At 31.7% G+C, this 22,754-nt stretch overlaps 2 protein-coding genes and 1 pseudogene across 2 annotated transcripts; all 3 read right to left on the reverse strand.

The window, feature by feature from the left end:
* Positions 1–3,331: 3,331 nt before the first annotated feature.
* Positions 3,332–6,703, reverse strand: LOC120138645 (annotated as a pseudogene).
* Positions 6,704–8,652: 1,949 nt separating this feature from the next.
* LOC120138644 lies at positions 8,653–13,453 on the reverse strand. The gene is made up of 4 exons (XM_039154073.1): positions 12,925–13,453; positions 12,661–12,776; positions 10,232–10,475; positions 8,653–10,128 (listed from the first exon to the last, which is right to left on the reverse strand). Exons 1-4 carry the CDS (start codon positions 13,309–13,311, stop codon positions 8,785–8,787), a joined length of 2,091 nt encoding a protein of 696 aa, XP_039010004.1. The 5' UTR covers positions 13,312–13,453; the 3' UTR covers positions 8,653–8,784.
* A 3,167-nt stretch (positions 13,454–16,620) lies between these two features.
* Positions 16,621–18,978, reverse strand: LOC120138650 (probable signal peptidase complex subunit 2). The gene is made up of 5 exons (XM_039154075.1): positions 18,823–18,978; positions 18,561–18,712; positions 17,736–17,817; positions 16,955–17,097; positions 16,621–16,849 (listed from the first exon to the last, which is right to left on the reverse strand). The coding sequence occupies exons 1-5, from the start codon at positions 18,922–18,924 to the stop codon at positions 16,750–16,752; spliced, it is 579 nt and encodes a 192-aa protein (XP_039010006.1). The 5' UTR covers positions 18,925–18,978; the 3' UTR covers positions 16,621–16,749.
* Positions 18,979–22,754: the final 3,776 nt, after the last annotated feature.

Below are 22,754 nucleotides of genomic sequence, written 5' to 3' on the forward strand. Positions count from 1 at the left end.
CTAAACTATAACCTTCATTCTAATTGGTCCTCAAACTTTTTGAACATTCCAATTTCATCCCAAACTATACATATACACTTACCGCATCCCTTGTTAATAAAATCGTTAGGTCAAATTATATTATTATATGTTTAAAAAAACAAAATTTAGGTTAAATTATGGTCGAAACTAATTATATATTTGGATGAATTTGGGGATAAAATCAAAATATTCAAAAGTTTAGGGACTAATTTAGAAAGAGGGTCATATCTTTTATTATTACGTCCATTAATTTAAGAAACCTTTATCGAAATCCACTCCCTACAAAAATTAAAGTTATTAAATTGAACTAATAACTTGATATTTGAATAGATTTTTGTTTCAATATTTTTTTTAATAATTTAGAATGATTATAAGATAATATTTATTTATAATATTTTTTAATTATTGATAATATACATACTTTACAAACGTAAATACTCGAACAATTCCATTATTGTTTGAGTTGTAAGAAATGGGAAATTAATTATTTTTCTGTGAGTGTGTGTGGGGTGTGGGTTTGGGTAAAGGCTGAACCGTGGGATTAAGGTCACAACCGGACAGGAATTAAGTTAAGACGGGACCAAGTGGTCCTGTCCTCTGCTTTATGAAAAAAATGGTCCCTCCTAACACTTCAATTCCACTTTTTTTTAAATTAATTAACAGTAATCCAATGCTATCTTTTTAATCAAAGATTAGGACATTTTAACTTCTTTGTCTTGTCTATCTTAGATTTCACTTCAAACGTTTTTTCTTTCAATAAAATATTTGTACTTTCTTGTCTTGTTTTATTTATTTTTATTAAGTAATGAGGTGTTACAATTTTAAGATAAATGTCAGATTCAGATTTATACAAAGTAGGATAATGTGAACATATGTGACCACTCGATGAATCTCTAATTTTTTTATTTTAAATATCGTTATTTTGTATTGAAATTTTGGGTAAACTATACTCTAGTACCCCAATTATATCATTATTATTCTATTTTGGCCACCAAATTTTTTATTTCAAAATCACACTAATAAAAGTTTTAGTTCCATTTGGGTAACCAACTATTACAAAACCACACCAAAATATTTTGGTCTCCTACTGTGACCGGCTATGGAGAAGATAAACAACAATGGAGGCGTGCAACGCAAGCGGAATATAGGGTTGGGGAAGAAAACTTATGAAAAAGGGGTAAATTGATATTTTATCCCTAAACTATTTTAGATTTACAAAAAGACTCATGATTAGTGATTTATCTAAAGTTCAATGGTTAAAATAAAAATTAAACCTTTTTGCTAACGTGTCACGTCATCAAACTCACGGTAGCTAATGTCTTAGTGACCAAATCTTAATAAAACGATAACGTAAGTAACTGAAACTTATGTTTTTTGAATTTAATGAGAAAAAAGTTACAAATATTAAACAAAAGTGACAAATCTTGTAGTTTACCCAAAAAAATGTCACATTAATAAATATGTTAACCTTTTTACAGTGGTACCAAATTAAAATCTAAACTAAACGTTAAGTATATTTTTGAAATAAATAAAGATTGAGTTCTAAAATGGGTCAAAAATAATAATTTAAATACTAAATGTATAGTTTACCCTAAATTCAAACCCACTAAAATTTCAAGTCGAGTAAGAAAATCAAATTTTTAAATGGTATCGAATCGAGTTTTACTCACGGTACTCCTAAACTAAAAATTTATTTATTTCAAACCCACTAAAAATATTAAAAGAGAGAAGATACGAGAAGAAAATCTTTGAAGGATACTTCCTCACTTTCTTTGCTTTTGGATTGGAAAGCATAAAGTTTGAGGACCAATATTTCTCACCAATCAAGCTAATGAAAGTTGATTTTGAATAAACTAATAAATAAATAGACTATTAGTGTTATTCTCCCCCCCACCATCCTATTTTCATTTTTTTATGAATAAACTAAGCAATAGCGAAGCTCGAAATATTTGGATGAACTTTAATTATAACATTTTATCATTGTATTAATTTTACAGTTTTTGAAAAGATTAAATAAAATATTCTAATTTATAAGAGACAAAAATGTAATTGTAATTATTAATTATGATTTTATAAATTTTTAGGGACTCAAGTATAATACACAATTTATATGATATTATTTTGTTGAGTCTCTCAACTATTAAAAATTACAAAATGATCCATCAACTATAGGACATTACTTGTTGAGTCCCTTAAATATTAAAAGTTACAAAATGATCATCCAACTATTCATTATGTCATTTTTCGTTAAAATTTAACGGTCGTCTGAGCTGGATGTGAACATGCTAAATGAGATATGATTGTCGTTTAAGATTATAAGATCAAATTTTACCATATCTAAGCCAGCAGATTAACGTCCAGCTCAGACCGTCGTCAATTTTTTAACCGAAAAGAATGAGTTTAGAACATATGAATAGTCGGGTGACTATTTTGTAACTTTTAATAGTTCGGAAGACTCAACAAAATAACACCTTATAATTAGAGGACCATTTTGTAACTTTAATAGTCAGAGAACTTAACAAATCAATAATCTATAGTCGAGGAACGTACTTTAATTACTCGTAATATATATTTGATAAAATGTAATGGAATTGACATTAGAGCCAACTTATATATTCTTAGTTTAAGATAACAATAACATTCTTTCTCCATTCAATTTTCCATTTAAAAAATAAAAGCAAAGTTGGCTGTCGAATCTATTACTAAATTTAGAATTTAATACATAAAGATTAATATTTAATGTAATTATATGTTATCATAAAAAAATTATTTAAATTCATTTTTAATAAAGTGTTTTCAACTAATTTATTAACTCATACACTGTTAGTATATAAAAAATGAAAAGTATGTCAAGACCGGTATAATTGGATCGGATATATAATTAATTTTGTTATCAATTAGATATTTAATTTGAATTTAATATTTAATTTAATATCTAAATTTTTTAGTCGGATTAATTTAAACTTGATTTATTTGTTCAAATTACTATACAAATTTTACTTTTTGGTCTAAACAGGTACTTATTTTAAATAAGTTATTTGAACTATGAATTTAAGTTCAAATAAAAGTAAGTTCAGAGATCTAATTGAACCAAAATGATTTAATTGTCAAAAATTGAGATGAAATTTAGATACATAATTAAACAAAATTGAACTTAGATACCAAATTATATCTTGAAATTAAGTTGAGTACTAAAATATTATTATCACATTTATATTTAAATGTGTATCGAATATAAACTTGGCATATTGAGTTGAAATTATACTTTGAAATTAAGTTCAAATAGTGGTAGTTTTAATGAAACATTCCGATTTACAGCAACAGATCTAAAGGAATAACAGTATCTGGAAAATCAGTTCTTGGTCCGGCTAGGGAGTAGTAGGCGAGTATCTGAGCAGGATGTTCGAGCTCAACTGCCTCTCCTACTTGATTAGTTGTAACGACTCGTCTCGCCGAAATAAGCTCGATATTCCAGAACGGACGAGCCATGGCTAACAGATCGCGACTTGATTGCAATGATGCTTTATATCCCTGCACCCATAAGTACCTCAAAGAAGGTAATTGCAATGCAGCATGCGCGAGTGCGTGCTCGCTGAAGCAGCAACCCATCATTTCGAGTTTCTGCAAGCTAGGACATCCTTTAGAGAACTCCAAAAGCCCCGTGTCGGAACCCCTGACATATCCCAGAAACATCCATTTAAAGTTCGGACTATATCGCCCGATATAACCGAGGCCAACATCAGTCAAACAACCGTGTCCGAGATACAAAGCAAATCTTCTAAGCTTTTCACAGCCCCTCAATAAAGCTCGGACCCCATTGTCAAGAGGCAAATCTGTTAACCTTTCTGACAGTCGAGCAAAGCTAAACGAAAATCACAGAGATTTTTTGAGTTCATCCCGATGGATTCCAACGATGCATTCGAGATGTTAGATACGTAAACGGCTATATATTCCAATTCAAGACATCCCTGAGCTAAAGCTGTTAATCCCGTATGTGAAACCACACCATCTTCGTTCCCCATTCTCAGCTCATCGGTACCTCGCTCGATTCTAAGTCTCTTTAGTCTCTTACAACTTCGAGCAAGAGCTTCTAATCCTCTGTCTCCAATAACATTCCTTGTCTGTCCATCAATCAAATGTTAGAACAAGATAAGAGTTGCGATTCCACGAAAAAAGTGCCGAAAAATGTTACCTCGAGAACTTCTAAGTTGGGGCATTGTTGAATCAACAGGCAGTGATCATGTGTTCCGAACAACACATTGATGAGATCCAGCTTCTTAAGCAACGATGCAAAGGGAAACACGATCGGCAATTCACGACTCGCCATGTATGTCAGACCCAATCGGCATAACCGCGGTGGGAACGTCATGGCATTATACCTGTCCGATTGCTCATTAGTGAAAGAGCCACCGCAGAATTCTTCTAAAGCAGCAGCAGCACTAAAGAAGCCGACGAGAACAAGAATTTCGCAATGGCTAATCTTTAGGGAGGTCAAGTTGCAACAATTTCGGGCAATTTGTTTGAGGTTTTCGGAACTCACTTGGACGAGATCAGTCATGTAGAAGTTTAGAGTCTCGAGAACGGAGTTGTTCATCGCGATCTCGTGATTAAAGAATGAATTTAATCGTGATTAACAAGCAAATTAACACCACTAAGCTTACAAATTGTTAACTAAACGTTAGAAAATTTTAAAGAACAATATATATATATATTTGCTTAAATTACACTGTGTGAACGTTTTAATCGCTTTTAAAGAACATATATATATATATATATATATATATATATATATATATATATATATATATATATATTTGCTTAAATTACACTGTCTGAACGTTTTAATCGCTTTTATTTTTGCCAAGCTGCTTATCTTTATTCTATCATATTTCTTTAAGTAATGAGTTTTAGATTCACTAGAACTTCCGGCCCTCCTAAAGTATTATTCCCATGCCCTCTAAATAAGATTGATATTAAATTTAAAATTTATGAAAAATAAATCGTTTTCACTTTAGTTGCTAAACATTTAACACTTACATTACAATTATTAAATTTTTAACTTGTTTTCATTATAATCGTTGTTAGGAGTGTAAATGAATTGAATTTAAATAAATAATGTTATATTTATGTTCGTTTGTTTATTGTTTGTAAAAATATTTTCTAACATAATTGTTTAAATGTTTAGAAATAGTAAAATCACGCCACTAGCCCTTTAATTCTTTAGGCTTCACGGTTTAAATTTTAAAGTTCGCAAAGTGTTCAATTTGATTCATATCTTCACTAATATTTAAAATACAAAACAAAAAAGAAAATGGAGAATATGGTAAACAAGCTTGTAAAAGAGTTGATAAAAGAGGTTCTTCGCGAACATAAACAAACTAAGTACACATTTATTCATGTTCGTTCGTTAATTAAATGAAAAAAAATTGTCCATACCCGTTATCTAGCTTAATATATACACATAAATGAACATTATACGAACGATTTATTCATTTACACCCCTAATCATTATCGTTAAAAGATTATGGCACGTTAATTTTTTTTCAAAAAATCTATTTCTAAATTGACAGCCACAAAAATAATCAAGTTTTCGATGAAGCAAAATGCTCGTGAATTAATCCCAACTGTAAAATGACTATTTGATTAAAAGATTAATATAATTTGATTTCAATTTAATTCAATAGTTAATAGTGATAGATCGAAACAATTTTAATTATTATTTTTTATTGAAATATAAACGGAGAAACAGTGATTGCCAATTTTTTTAGAGTTTTTGATATGCCATGACAACTTTCGTTAATGTTATAACGTTTTAGTGACTAGAATAAAAGATTTTCTTTAACAACAATAATTTTAAATAAAAAAATTTGATTTTGATGATCAGAATGAAAGTGATATAAAAATCCAGTGACTATTAGCATAGTTTATCCTATATTTTATAAATAAAAAAGAAAAAGAAAATTACCGGTACATGCTTCCGATGTGGAATAGTCCGTCGGTTGCAAATCCAGAGCATTTATCAAGCTTCAAATCCTGCAAAACTCTCCCTCTAGATCGAGCCAAAACCTGGAGATCCGAATCTCTAACAATCATCCTCCTAAAATGAAGAGATTTCAAGCAATTGAAGTTCTCCGCTATTTCCTGCACCCACGGCGTCACGAACCCTCCCCAATCATCGGGTATCAAATTGTACATCGCCGCCCGAGGCTTCCCTTTCAGTTTCAACGATTCCACCACCGGAAAACACCGCCGTAACCGATCGGGCGTAGTCGCGTAACAAAACGCGATGGTTATGTGCTTACGAGACGACGAGTCGAGCTCGTACCACCGCCGGCAGATGAGCGAAATGGCGTCGCGGTCAATCGGGTCGTGTACGTACGGCAAGACACATTTCAATACGGCGTCGGACATGCCGGTACTGAACGACGCCGTTCTGTGCAAATTGTTATCATCTTCCTCCATCCAAATAATCGAGCCGGATTAAAAAGGAGAGAATAAAATAAAATAAAAATCCGACCTGTAATGAACCAAGAAAACGGTTCACTTGAAAGCTCCTTTTATATTCGACGAAGTAGGTGAAAACAAACGGCGGTTGGACTTGGATTCGAAACGGGACGGAATCGGTACAGGGATGAAACGAACCGGGTCGGGTAGGGGTCGGATCCACAAGTAGAAGAAGAGAGATGGCATACAGAAAACTGAAGAAAGCAAAGCTGGGTGAAGCATTTTATAATAGATTGAAGCTTGTTTATTTTAAACGTGAACATATTTACACCTTTTTGTATAATATTTTATATATACATTAATATTAACTGAATTAAACTTGATCAAGATAAACTCAATTATACATCAACTTAATATTTAGCCATATAAATATATGATTTAACCCCAATTCACATATTAGATATAGTAGGGTAAAACACACAAATGGTCCCTTGACTATAGATATTACTTTATTGAATATCTCGACCATTAAAAGTTACAAAATAGTCACACGACTATAGGCATTGCATATTTTTCAAACTCGTCCTTTTTCGTTAAAAAATTGGCGGTCGTCTGAGCTGGACGTTAACTTGTTGACTAAGATATGATAGAATTTGATCCCATAACTGTTTTTTTATTTTATGGATCAACTCTCCATTTACATTATGTTGTCGAGCTAGTACTTGAAATATGATGTTATCGAGCCAGTGTTTGAAAGCAACGACGATGTTATTAGTTACCATTAAAATTTGATTTTATAATATTACAGTTAGTAGGTTAATGTCCAGTACAGACGTACGCCAATTTTTTAACACAAAAGAACGAGTTTGAAACATATGAATAGTTGGTGATTATTTTATAATTTTTAATAGTCAATAGATTCACCAAAACAACACCTTATAGTTGAGGAATCATTATGTAACTTTTAATAGTCAAAAGATTTAACAAAACAATACACTATAGCCAGAGGACTATTTGTGTACTTTATCCATAAAAAAAATTAGTGATTGATTTTAATTGGAAATCCCTTCCCTTGTTAATACATAGGATAAATATCCATATATTTTTACTAAAGATTATTCCATTTGTATCATAGAGATATATAAAAGACTGTATAAAACAATAGTATTATCTGAAAATTTTAGATTTTATATATAACGTGTATATATTTTATTAATGATTTATTTCTATACTCTTAAAATTTAATAACTTCGTATTTTAAAATTTTTAATATAATTTTTTTAAAAATCTACATCTTAGCATAAAATCTTATATAGATTAAAGTCAACTATTATTGTATTTTCTTCACCATAATTCACCATGTGCTTTAATATCATATTTTATTATAAAATATCTAATTCTTGCTTATAAAACTCTATTTTTGCCATCCACCTTCCACCCCTAGTAACCAAACCTTTGTCTTATTCTAAATACTTTATTTGTTGATAACTTGGCCCACGTTTAAAAATATATTATTAAATTACATCATTTAATTTCAATTATTAACAAAATTATATTATTAAATTATTTTAAAAAATATTAGATCAATACTCTTACTTTATATATTTTATATATCAATAAATTATTATCTAGTTGACATTTTAAATGCTTTTTAATTAAGTCATATGAAGGAAAGAAACAAACTTTTCTTTTCATTTTAACTTCATAACAAAGATTTGCAATTTGCAACTTTTCCCTATTCTAAGTATAAAAGTTATCAGTATCTCGATACTTATTTTATTGTAAAATAACATTTATTTAATCAAATAATATTTGAATAATTTGATAATTTACTTTTTTAATAATTTGAATGATTACACTATAAGAATTCTTTTAACCTATTGATTATAGGTACACAATCTAGATGCAAGAACTCAAATCTATTAAAAAACATTATTCTTCTCTCCTAACTAAAGACTCAATAAAATTTTAAATATTATTTACTTAAATAATATAAAAGGGCATTAATCCTACAATATTATCAGAGAAAAACATATTGTATTAATACTAAAATATAAAACTTAATCTGTTGAATGAAATGAAACAATGTAAAAGAAAAAAGTAGAGAAAACCCATAACATTTTTTCTAACCAAAGGGAAAAGCTCACTATAGGAAATACTACAAGACAGCAAATCCCCAAATGGGGTAAAATTCGGACTGCTTACATTTAAAATATGACAAACTGCAGATGCATTGATCTGCACCTTTCATTTTTAAGCAACAAAGGAAACCTCTACAAAGTAAACAAAAAACATTAACCTATTTCTTTTTCATTTAAATCACTGCTTAACTTCTTTCGAGTCCGAAAGTTTAGCAGCACTGCCATCACTGCTTGAACAAGATCCTTCCGAGCCAATAGATCCTATCGACTTCTTCGTATCAGGACTATCAAGGCCGCTGCTACATTGTCTTATAAGGCTATCTGACATGGAGGTCGAAGAAAGTGTAGCGAAACTCATGGTGGCAATGCCAGTGGCAACAGCGCTAACATCTCTAGTTCCGCTATATAGACCCCTGCTTCCTGTAACAAGGATACCTTTTTTCTCATCAGTAGTCAGAACCGCTGGTAGTACATCAATCAATGGGGGGTTGCTCTGAGTTGAATTGCTGATGAGTAGCCGGAGAGTTTCTCTTGCACCTTTCTCCATCACTGAGTCAGTAGTATCAGGTAATAATGGGTTCACAAGGTTTGGATGCAATGGAGGGATTGTGGTTGATATGGTAGCACCAGCACTAACCAAGTAGCCTTGTCCTGAAGAGCAAACATCAATGACCGGAATATGAACAATGGGATCACAGATCAAAGGTGTGAAGGTTGGAATTTGCTGTGAACTTGCCAGGGGCAGCCGGACCAACGGTTCTGGGAGGAAAGCTGGAAAATCAAGTGAGGGAACATCGGCAAGACCAAGAGGAAGAGTTGGTTTCAACGGGTTGGAGGCAATATTTGTTGGCAATATTGACGAAAGTGGCGGAAGCTTAAAAGATCCGATTGATGAGGCAGTTAGTTGAGAGGCAGCTGAGTGTTGCACAGTCGATGATCCTGGGGGGCACCAACAATAGTAAGGAGAAAAGAGAGGATAACCTAAGGTTGAAACTTGAGAAACACTGCTTGGAGTTGGAGGAACTGTAAGTTTTCCAAGCGATTCCAGGAAACTTGGGGGGAATGAACAACTCTTGACATCTGGAAGCTTGACATTATCAGCTTGACTGCAATTCGACGAATTGTTTGTAATAGGTGAAGCAATTGTAAGGCTCTCAGCTACCTGAAGATAGTTATCTCTGCGCCTTCGCAACTTATCCCTAGCAGTGCTCCTCGGAAAAGATAAGTTTCGGGTCAAACCCTCTTTGAAAGAGCTTGATCTTGGGCTTAAGTTACCTTGATAAAGTGCATTCACCTTGAGGGCTTGACTGCTAGAGTATCGGGATCGCAAAGATTTTGATGCAGTTGACAAGGACTGCCCACTGTGCACACTGGGTGAAGGTGAACCAGAACAACTTGTTTGTATATTCACTGTTGTTCCCAGGAGGTAAGCACGGAGCTGAGTTGCGAAACAGCCTAGTCTTGACTCGCTGATTCCAGTTAATTCAGCTATGGATGGTTTTCTCTTGATCAGATCCTTCATCTATTAAAGGAAAAAACACCATATTAGATAGAAAAGGCTTCACAAACAAAGAAATTTGCACAGAACTGTTGGCGAGAGTACTAAAGAGTTGAATATCAAGTACCTTTGAAAGCAATTCAACCCCCAAGAGCTTTGACTTCTCCGAGCACCAATAGTAAAAGGCTTTGTCATCTGGCACTTTCACAATGAAAGATCGTCCAGAAATGTCTGCAGGAATCTCATTGATGGAAACTGCAGCACACTGAGGTTTGTCGCTTAAGGTAGACAACCTCTCTGTTTGACCATCATCCCCAACAAATGAAAGGCGCAAGTCCGATGTTGGAAGAAGCGTAAGACAAAAATTTCCTCTGTGACAATTCAAAAAATTAGGAAACATTTTAGATTTCAGAAAGAGAAATTACAAGTGAAATATAACATTACAACTTGCATGAACCAAGCTGTAAGATTAAACAGTTGAAATCATCCTAAAAAGGCCCAAGTGGGAATTCTAATTGGAGGGATTCAGCTGTAAGTTATAGAACTATAGCAATGGTAACCAAATAAGATAAATAAAGGTTTTAGGGAACTTCTATTTTGGACGTCTATGGAAGGCTGGGACCTTAATTTATAAATTCAATATAAAAAATCCCTAGAGAAGTTCAGTTTTTTCTATCTCAAGCTTCACACACGAATCTAAAAGTACCCATCTGCTATGACAGTAACACTTAAGAACTTAATATTTTGGTTTGTTCAAGCAAAACAACAATAAGACAAAGCTACTCAATGATTTAATGTCAACTAAAGACACAGTCTAGCATTCCTATACATTTCCAAATGTATTGTTTTATGGTCTCAACAATTCACAAACAACCAGGGGAATATCATGCAACACATCTTACAAACTTCCCTTAAACAAATATGTACAGATATGAACAAGTATAAGGGCTGTCATAAATTCCTATAAAGAATTTGATCAAACTCATGACTATATAATAAAACAATCAAATCAACTAATAAATGGAAGTAATACGGCAAAGAATAACTATGGGATAGTAATGGCTGGGTAAATATACAGTTCATATTTGAAACAAAACTTACGGAAAAATTAAGAATGCTGACACTGACAAAGCAGCATAACTGTAATTCATACAAGTCACTAGCACCCTATTTTACTTGTAATTGATTCATTACATGTCAATCCTGTATATCCACAAAACAGCAGCAGCAAACCATATAATATGGGAGATGAAACTACCTTTATTTCCTCATAATTCAGAGATCATTATAGAATACGCCCACTTTACCTACAGGTGAAAAGATATATTTATTTGGAAGCATGAACATGATGACCAACAACAAGCTGAAATAGAATCCTGCAATTTCTACCGATTATCAACCACAAAACATACACCTCCCATTCAAATTATAAAGTAAAATAAATGTGGTACTACATAACAGATTTTAACACATTTCAATTAGTTGCTAGATTAAAACACTATGAGAAAATGTTAGTGGATGATACAGATATAGGGATTTCGCAGACAACAGTTATCAAAACATAATAAATAGACCAAACTCCAAACTTCTAACCATGCAGATTGCAACCAGATAAGATGCACCAGTATAATAAATCATGAAATTGATCAAAAATGGACTCAACACAAGGCTATATTAAAAATAATGTCCAGTAAACCTAAAAAATAATCAAAAGAGAAACAGTCACAACAATTAAGAAATAACCCAACATAGAACAATGACACAAAGGGGAGAAAAGAGTTGTAGTAATCCAAGGTACATTGCCAAAATGATATATGCTTAAAGACAATGAAAGATCAAAGTCATGAGGCCATTACAAAGGTATCACTGATGAATAAAAATTATGGGCGAAAAACTAGGGAAAAGGGCGCTGTGTCCATAATTGGTCTTTAATATTTTGAACTAAGCATTAGCTCACTAATTTGATAATTCCAAATTTCAAACTAAGCATTAGCTCACTAATATGATCATTCCAAATTTCAAACAATGCATTAGCTCACTAATATGATAATTCCAAATTTCAAACTAAGCATTAGCTCACTAATATGATAATTCCAAATCTAAACCTTAAAAGGAAGAAAAGAGTTGTAATAATCCAAGGTAAATTCTTCATGTGCTATAAGCTCGGGATCATGAAAGATCAAAGGAATGAGACCATTACAGTGGTATCATTAATGCATATGAACTATGGATAAAAGCCTAGGAATAAATGTGCTATATTTTTACTTGGTCTTTAATATTCCAAACTAAAGATTAACTTAGTAATTTGATAATTCCATATTTAAATGAAAAAAGGGGAAACATCTACCATAAAAGACTAGATTCTAGAGAGATCAAAATGTAAAATTCTATAGAAATTGTGAACAATTAATTAAGCGTATGGCTGTGTGATATGTGTTATTGATAAATACTAATAGTTTGCAACAAAAAGGATATCATGAATCCCATATACCGAACATGATATCCAGACCAGGTTAATCTATGACAATCCGCCGATAAGGGTAAAAATTCAACTACCTTACAGAAGTAGGATGGAAACGAATCCCTTGCTTGTTGATCTTCCCCACACGAATAGAAACCAAAGGTATGCAAAAGCACCTCGCCAGCATACCAACTTCAGATGGCTCAAAGTGCTGAAAATTTTATGCAAACAAATCAAAATAAACACATATTCCTTCAAGTCGAAAATTTTCCGAAGCAAATACAGATTTGAGCTATTTTTTCAAGTTAGAGTTCGATTAAAAAGGATAAATAACATAAACATCATATTTATCAATATACCTGACTCAAATGTGATAACAATCGATCCTCAGCAACGCCGTTTGAGACATTGACTTTCAACAAAGGCTTTAACCTTTCATCGGTTCGACATGCACCAATTACTTGCATATCCAAAGCTTGTAGCCATTGCAAAACCCTATCCTCTCGATCGCTTTGTTGAAGCAACAAATCTCCGTCGTTCTCCTCTACTAATATGTCCGTTAACCGTTCCGTGAGTCCGATTCCGTTCCTCACCTCACCGTTCTGTCTGGAATTTGTTCCAGATCCAACGTTAGAGGTCTCAGCAACGCTGTTGATTGAGGACGACGCGTCTGACGATTCGATTAACTCGTCGTCATTTCGATCCACGCGATCGTCGAAAAATTCTCCGTTTCTAGATTTAGACATCTTAGAAATCAAACAATTAGAACAAAAAGATCTCGAGAAATCAAATTCTTCGATCGATTAAGAAATTATAGATTTGATTTACGAAAAGATATATGCAATTAATAGCGTGAAGATCGAAGAGATCGAACGGGTAAAACTTCGATGGAAGCGTTGTTCAGAGAAAGAGGGAGGAAAATTTTAGAGCGAGTTGAATATGCCTCCTTCACAAAAATGGTATAATTAAAGATTATTGAGGGACCCTGAAAGTTGCTATATAAAAGAGGAAAAGGCGGACGTCAATGTGCTGTTAGAATACCATTAATTGTTGCATTTGAGATCCGTGATTGGTTTGATTATGTTACTCATTTATTTTATTTTTCGGATAAAATATATAGTACGTCATTGAAGTATGATCAAACGATTATTTTATCTATTAAAAGTTTAAAATTATATAATAATCACTACATTTATTAAATAATCACTAAATTTATTAAATAACCACTAAATTATATCAAATTGTTAAAAAAATAAATTCGATCAAATTGTTAAAATGATATTGATTATATAGTGTCTCAATTATCACTGATTATTTTATAATAATTTAATAAATTTAATAATAAATTTATAATTTTAAAAATTTGATGTCGGAAACAATTATTTAACCACAATTCAATGATTAGTGTATTTTACCCACTATTTTTAACTAATTTAATTTTTACTTATTAAGTTAAAAATTGAGATTTAATTATTTTATTTAAAAATGAAACTAAATAAATATTTGTAATTTTTTTGTAAAATATAAACTTCAATCTCGTAAATATATTTTTATTGATTTTAAATTATCTAAATCGAAATAGATTAGGTATTTACTTTTATTTTTATTTTTATTAAGTTAAGGCGATTACAAAAAAATATATGTTTTAAATATTCTTAACCGTTTGGTAATGAACACTTAATCACATTGCAGTTGCTAGTGTTCAAATCTATGACGTTTAGGAGTAACTACGTTTACTTTAAATACAAAGATAAGTTGGTTTGTACTATATACTTAAATTTGTTAAAGAAGTCACATTATATCTAATAAAAACTTTAAATAAGATTTTAAAAGAAAAATAGACAAAAGTTTTGGATATATGAATGCAAATCTGTATCCAAAAAATAAATTAATTTAAATAATGAAAATATTAAATATGCACTATTCATTGCCATCTTTGATTATATTTTAATTTTATATAATTTAATTTTTATTATTTTATTAGTGAATCCAAATTGATAATTAGATTAATTTGTTGTTATTGAACGGATGACGTATAGATTTTTTAACATCTTTAAATATTCTATTTATACATATTATTAATTGAATATAATTAACTAATTTAAATTAAATATTATAGTGAACAAAATTTCACGATATTTACCAATTTCAACTGAAGGTGTTAGATTCTAAAATTTAACCTAATAGAGGGACCAAAGCCATAACAAAACCTTCATAATTTTTTAAAAGACCACGTCAGCCTTTTATTTTCTTAGTCGTGTGGGCCCCACTAAAACAGAAAAGGCCACGTCACGGGGTGATAGTGGAGTGTGGGTTGTTTGTTTCTGTTTGGGACCCGAGAAAAGGAAATAAAATATTAGAAGTGATAGATAATTTAGCTAATAGAAAATGACGTGTTCAAAATTATCGTGGTGATGGGATGTTTTATTGGGTAAAGTACAACATTAGTTCCTAAATTATTATTTTTGTATTGTTTTGGTTATTTAAAAAAATATAAAATAATTATTAAATTTATTGAATTACTATAAAATAAAGATCTAATTAAAAAATAGAGAGATGTATATTATTATAATTATCTTAAATATAATAAATAAATTTACTATTATCTCGATCAATTCAAATCAATTTTTTTTTATTCTAAACTCAAAACTTGACCTTATCCAAAATCGAATTTTCAAAAAAGAAAAGAAACCAACATTATAAATTCAGGTTAGTCAAAACACACCGGATTCAAGTCAATTGTTCATCCTATCTTACAATGACCATGTTGTAATAATTATGATAAATTTAATTATTATGTTTTACCATTTTTACAAATTCAATGACCAAATGATATAAAATCATAAATGAGAGACTACCAATGTACTTTACATTCATGCCGTTTGGGATCGTGGCTTCGGAGAGGAGAAGATTCAAAAGTTAAAGGAAAGACAAAATGATATTTAGTGGGGCCATTAAGGTGACTTAATTGATAGTTGAAGGGACAAATCTAAACAAAATTCTATACATGAAATAATTAATGGAATTAAGTGGATTATTTAATTACTTCATACTATAAATAAAATATAAAGAATTTGAATAGATAAATATAAAATATTTGTCTTAATAATGAAAATAGTCTTTAAATTATTATTTTTTTTATTTTTTATTAGGCATCCAAATATCATTGACGTGTAAGATTTTTTTATAATGTTAAAAATATTTCCAAAACATTTAACCACTCATTTTTTTTTGAATTATTATGATTTCTAATATTTTTATTTTAAGTGTAAAAAGATCTTTTATGGAAATGTAAATCGTTACTTTACTTAAAATGAGACGTTAGCAGTTAAAATATATACAAAAAATAAAAAAAGTAATTATTCAATGAAATAATAAAAGTGTTTTGCCTTAGAGGCCTATTATATAATCTATTTAACAACACTTTTAAAATGCGTTGGAAAAATCTTTTTAAGAAATGTTTTTAGTTCATTTGTTAATATATAACAATTTTGTCAAAAATACTTTTATTTCTTTTTTGAACAATTCTTACTTAGAAGAAGAAATGAGAAATTTATTTCTAATAGGTATTGAACTTACGATCTAGAAAAGGAGATATAAATATTTTTTAATAACATGTTCTAAGAAAACATATAAATTCAAAATAAATTTTGTCTAAATTGACATGAAAAGATATAAAATTTTAAACCCATAAATGTTTAGTAATCATATAACTATGCATTGATTAAAAAATTATAAAATAAACAAGCCTATAGGATAATAAAGGAATGGTAAAACTATAATCTAACTCCAAAAGCACTTTTCCAAACGTAAAAGCTAGAAATTTCAACTTTTACATTTTGGTTGAAAAACACTTTTCAAACTTGACCCTTTTTTTCTAAAAATTATTTGTTAAGCATTGCTTATAGCTCTAAAATGCTTTTTAACCTCAAAAGCACTTTTGATAAGCAATAAGAAATAAGGCCCAAGCAATATAAACATAAAGGAACATAAACACGATTATGGTACCCCCAAAAAAAACTCAGCATAAAATTATAAAATTAGTTCGCAAGCTAGAAAACTGTCTTCTAATCCTCGGGCAAAGTTCATTTAATTTAAAATCCTCAAACACAAGACCAATAATTATGGTGAACCTAATAGAATTTGCGGTGTAACCAGTAACTTATCAGTAGAAGGCTTACTATCTAGATCACTTCTTTTTTCGGTTCTGCTGCATAATCATTTATTAGTGCTTCGACGTCTTTCCAGAATAGGCCCTCCACCAATACTCCGTCCTTGGTGAACCTGCAATATTTTTACAGGTTAGTAATGTAAATGAAATGCAGGTATGCAAATGGGGCAGGAGAGAGCGAATTTCTTTTTTTTTTGTGGGGGGGGGGGGGCAACTACCATTGGGTAACACTTTTGGTCAACTCGACCGTTTTCCCTGCAGATATTGACTTGGGATCTGCACTCGCTATCGTAAGGGTATAAAGATCAGAGAATCTTGGCAACTTTGAAGAGACCACCAAACCAGTGCTGGTGACGGATCCCTGAAAGCATGGAATCAGTACTTAGACGTAGAAAACAAAAACTAGGTGTATGATGTAGTGGATTTACTTCTAAACTTAAATTACAAAGTTCCTTCTACCCACAGGCACTCAAAAAGCACCACACTACTAAGCTTTTCCTTTTTTTTTTGGAAGACCATGTAGAGGTTTAGGCAATGATAGGGATTTGTTTGTATTGAGTTTGTACCGCAACATCATCGACCTTGGGCAATATTCAAGAATAAAGGAGTCTATGGATTGGATGCTAGGCATTGTTCCACCTCATTACTTTGAGCATAGAATATTTATAGACTAAAAAGGTAACACTATAATAAGGATGAAATGTAATAACTAAACCATTAAGAGAACACAATAAAAGTAGATATAGTCCTAAAACTCCTTTTTCTTCAATTTTATTGATTGCACTAATCATGCATTAATACTAATAAGACAGAGCAGAGTTTGATGGTAATGTCATGAACCAGTAACCATGCAAATATTGCGGAAAGTTCAACATCACAGGCTCAAACACGTCAAGAACAATGTCCAAACTTATCATACATGAAGATAATCTTCGCTTAAAGGAAAAGAAATCAACATATAACATAAGGAAATATTTAATTATAAAGCAAAGAACTTACAGCAGGAGGATAAGTAAAGAGAATGGCATTCTTTTCCTTTGTGTATATGATCAGCTGGAGTATTCCATTGAAGACTACATATTTTCCAGAGTCAAGGATCATAGAAACATGAAAGTAACATAACCACATAAGAGATTACATTCTTTATTTGCCCAAAAAATCAGGGGAAAAGCGGAAACTATGTTAACACCATCTAGTTCTGAGTAGTAGGTACATTCTAACCAATCGGTTTCCAGTTTAAGCATCAGAAACTAAGACAAAAGATTATCATTGTTTTGGCCTCTCTTCACAAGTAACAAGAAGCCAAATGTCGAATCAAGGTAAGGTGAAGGACAAGAGTTTTCCTTAAAGATCTTAATCATTTAATTTTAAAATAGGACTGAATTGATAGGAATTTCAACAGAACTTGCTTCATAAACAAAATTTCCATATACTTAGTCTAGTAGGCGTAGCTGCTATCACTGCTCAGTTTTATATCTAGAAAAAAAATCCCATTTGGTTACAAAAGCTAAAATACTTTTACCTAAACAAAATTTAAAAGTTAACAAATTTTCTTGTGGATAATAAAGCACCTAATTCCTAATTTCACTTTCATATGGATAATTATGATTAGATCTGTATTTTTATATTTATAATACTGGATTACATAACTAATTGTTTCTATTAAATAATCAAAATTAACAGCCAAATAGAGCCTAATTTATATTCTATCCAGTTTGTAATCACAATTTCAAATATATATATAAAGCAATTCAATCCAAATTACCGAAAACATTTCTAAATAACTATTAATCTAGAAATTACAATAGTGAGGAAAAAGGATATAATCCGATGCAACCGATGAGGAAATCACGGTTTTCGGGGAACTTCTTTTTGTAAAATTGAGCAACAAGAGCGATTACAATAATAATAGTTCCGATCAATAACCTGACATTGCTCATCCTCAAATCTTCAACATATCCACGACTCTTAACAATCTATTTAAAATTAACAGGAGAGAAAAACAATTACTCAAAATTAGAATGTAATTGTGAAAAATAACGGATCTAGGGTTGTTTTGATACGGTTTTTTTCCAATTAGTTTTACTTCGGAGACGGATTCATCGAGGATGTGTTTGATGGAGCTGTGATCTAATAGATTCGCCTTCTTCGCGTTTTTATTTCCCGTTTCTGCCTTCTTTTCTGCCATTTTTGTTTCTGAGGAAATGGCGCTGTTGATTTTCTGAGACGGGTGGAGACTGCCAAAACAATCGAAGTCAAGGATTATATACGTGGTTTTACGAAGTGTTTAATCGACGTCGTTTAGAAATTTAGATATTTTTAAGACTTAATTATATTATATCTCTCAACCTATAACCCTCGTTTATATTAGACCCTAAACTTTTCAAAAATAATTTCATTATCAAGATTCTGGTTCTAAATTAATCCCTAAATTTTTTTAACATTATAATTTCATCCTAAATTATAACATTTTTTCTAAATTAATCTTTAAACTTTTGAATATTCTAATTTGATCCCCGAATTCATCAAAATATGTAATTAGTTTCAATCATATTTTAATCTAACTTTTTTTTTCAAAAATAAATAATATAACTTGGCTTAACAATTTTATTAACGAGCGATGTGATTAGTATATATATATATATATATATGCATAGTTTGGGATGAAATCTTAAATATATTCACTTCTATGTTCATCATTATCATTGGGAGAGCTCGTATCAGAAGCTACGTGTAAATGGAGTTGATATTGCATCTCTTCCAAATGAGTTAAAGTATATTCAGTGGGAGTATTATCACTTCAAATATTTATCACCAAATTTTAATCCAAAGAATCTTATTTTGATGGAATTAAAACATAGCAACATAGAACAACTTTGGGATGAAAATGATTACCAGGTTTGTGCTTTCATACTTCTTTCATTTGAAAAAAAATCTATAATTAATGTATGGAAATTTTAATAATAAATATAAAAATTTAATCTTATTTATTTTAAAAAATAAAAATACATCAAATATAATTTTATATTTACTAAGTATTTTTATAATTATTTTTTATGCGACTAAAGAAAATAGATAATACTTTTTAGTAATATAATTAGTTTACATGTTGTCTGCACAGGATCTTGCTAATTTAAGGGAAATTGACGTTTCCAATTGCAAGAAGTTAAGAAAGATCCCTAATCTATTAGGAGCCATCAACCTTAAAACCCTTTGGTGCTTTGGGTGTGAAAGTTTGGTTGAACTTCCTTACCTCAGTCATTTGACATCTTTTCATTCGTTAGAATTTGAAGGATGTTTTAATCTCGAGAGGATTCCTGAACTCCCAGATATTTTTGTTGACTTAGATTTATCAGACACTAAAACAAAACAAGTGCCTGATTCAATGGAGCATATGGACAGACTTGAAAAATTGGATTTGGGAAATTGTCCAATCGTCAAATTCCCAAAAATCCCACGAAGCGTATCCCGTTAAACTTATCTGGAGCTCAAATTAAAGAAGTGTCCTTGTTTTCTGACCCTTTAAGTAATCTTCAAGAGTTGTCAATAATTAATTGCAAGAGCCTCAGATTACTGTCAAAGCTTCCATCAGATGTGAGGAAATTGAATGCTCATGGTTGCACATCATTAAAAAAACTATCCATCACCGATCAGAATCTCCATTCTTTTGATGATGAAGATTTTTTTTATGATATTCTCTAATTGCTTCTGCTTGAGTCAAGATTCAATTGATAACATTGAGGCAAATGCCATACTTCGAATTCAATCCATAGCAGAGAAATGGGCATCAAGATATACTCCGAGGTACGTGATTATTCCCGTACCAAGTTTTTCTTGTTGTTTTCCAGGAAAAAAAATTTCAGCAAATAGGTTTGAGTATCGGAGTAAGAAATCTTCGTTAAGTTTGAAGATGGCTCCAAGTGCGAGTAGTGGGAGCAGATTCTTGGGTTTTGCTATCTGCCTTGTGGCCAATCTCACTCATTGCTATTCCACTGGTGATCTTGAATTTATCTGTGCATATCAACTGGCACCCGCCCGTGGTAGTGGTGGTGGCAGTGGTTTGAATATTTCGAAAGTAGGTTATCTTGCAGGCCAATTCAATGGATAGAGCAGCAGTGCAAGGGTGATCATGCGTTGATTCTATGCGGCGAGGATATGATTAGAGAAGACAATAACTATGAGGAGGCATGTTTTGAATTCTACATCAAACATAGCATATTCAATTATGAAGAATATATCACGGTGAAGAAATGTGGAGTTCATATATTTTACGTGGATGCAGAAGCCCATTACCATTCGGCTACAGACACAAGCTTTAGCGATTCTCGATAATGTCATCCAAATTAATAGGTAAGCTGCTTTGATACTTCCATTTTATTTTTTCTATTACCGTATTATTTTTTTTCCTGTCATTGTTAATAGTAAATTTTCAACTTGTAAACTAAATGCATGTATTAGACAGTGGTTCCGATGTCCTTGCAATAAAGTTAGCGTTGTCCATTGTCGTAGAAGCCGGTTTTGGGGAGATGAAGTGCTTGGTGGTGGACTCTCCCTCTAAAGCTGCTTTGTTTTGGATTAGTGACCCCCTCTCTCGCCCAATGTCTTTGTGATTCATGTTTAGGGAGATTGATGTCAGATTAAGCGGTTTGAATTATGTCCAGTTCAATTCACTGTCCTCAAATTGGACGTCACTGGCGGACTGGTTGGCTTTCTCATATTTGGTTAGGTCTGAATCATTTAAAGCTTGGTGGTGATTGATATGTTACTTGCTTTGTCCTTGTTCAAATGTGCGCTTGGTGGTAGGTGAGTCGCTTATGCAACTGCTTCTTGGTTATGGCATTTGCTGCTCTGAGTGCAAAGTTCATAGTTTAAGGGTGTTGTTTTCGGTAGTCTTGTTTGTTTTGTTTACTTTTGGCCTGCTCTAGTTGTTTGCTCTGCTTTGTTTAAATTTTGTGCTTGTAGGTGACATATATTGTCTGTCTGATTTGGTGCAGTGTGTTTTTTAGTTGGTCAACTGCTGTATAGAATTTTCTGTTTGTGTCCTTTAGTCTTTGCTCGCTTCACTGTGTCCTTGTCATGCCTTGGTGTTTTGTACTCTTTTCCCTCGTTAGGTTTAGGGGGGGTTTAATGAGGCATTACATCAAGTAAATTCATTTTAATAAAATGTTGTTTGCAGATAAAAAAATAGTTAGTGAATATGCTGGCTAATGTAAACCTCCCAACTATTGATACAGTGTTGGTTAGTGGTGTTCGTCATGAAGGAAATCAAATCGTGGTTTGTGGCTTGCAGGTAGGCATTTAAGCTTCTCATTTAGCTGAAATTCCTTGGGATTGCTTGATGTTAAAATCTCAACTACTTATGTCCTATTTCATCTGATAACTGCACAAATAAATCATTGGTTAATCTCCTGTTATATCATTATACAGGGCCTTGAGCTTGCGGTTGCTGGCACTAGCATCTAACCATGAGTAAATATTCCTGTTAGTGGTATAGGCATAAGCCCTCTGCACAATAATACACATTGAAAGGAAGGAGTGTGCTACCATTGTTAATTGTTATTAATAAAATTAACAACTTGAAAGTTAATTGCCCTATAATAGAAAAATGGAGTGCTTTAACTAAAACCAAGCATGATGAATCTGACTTGGTCTACATTATAAATTGCTTGTCATTTACAAAGTGATATACCATTTTGAGAAACTGGTACCTTTTGTGAATAATGTCATCCAAATGCATCTACGTGGTAGATTTTCTTTAGGTGGTCTTGAACTCGACGAAATCGTCAACTTTTTGAGCGATGGTGAATGACGCCAGACAGAATAGTGATTATCCTGTAGGCTAGCTCCGACAGACGATTCACAAGAGAAAATTCGCCCAAAAACCAGAGAAAAAAGTCTCTAGGGTTTAATAAAATATTATAAAATCAATAACTGTCTCAAAAGCAGTCCACAAGCCGGACTGTTATAGCAAAAAAATCGTCTTTATTCGAATTTTGCCAAAAATAGCAAAAATCGTAT

This window comes from Hibiscus syriacus, unplaced genomic scaffold (assembly GCF_006381635.1).
Source record: "Hibiscus syriacus cultivar Baekdansim isolate YM2019G1 unplaced genomic scaffold, ASM638163v2 tig00110704_pilon, whole genome shotgun sequence".
Taxonomy (NCBI): Eukaryota; Viridiplantae; Streptophyta; class Magnoliopsida; order Malvales; family Malvaceae; genus Hibiscus; species Hibiscus syriacus.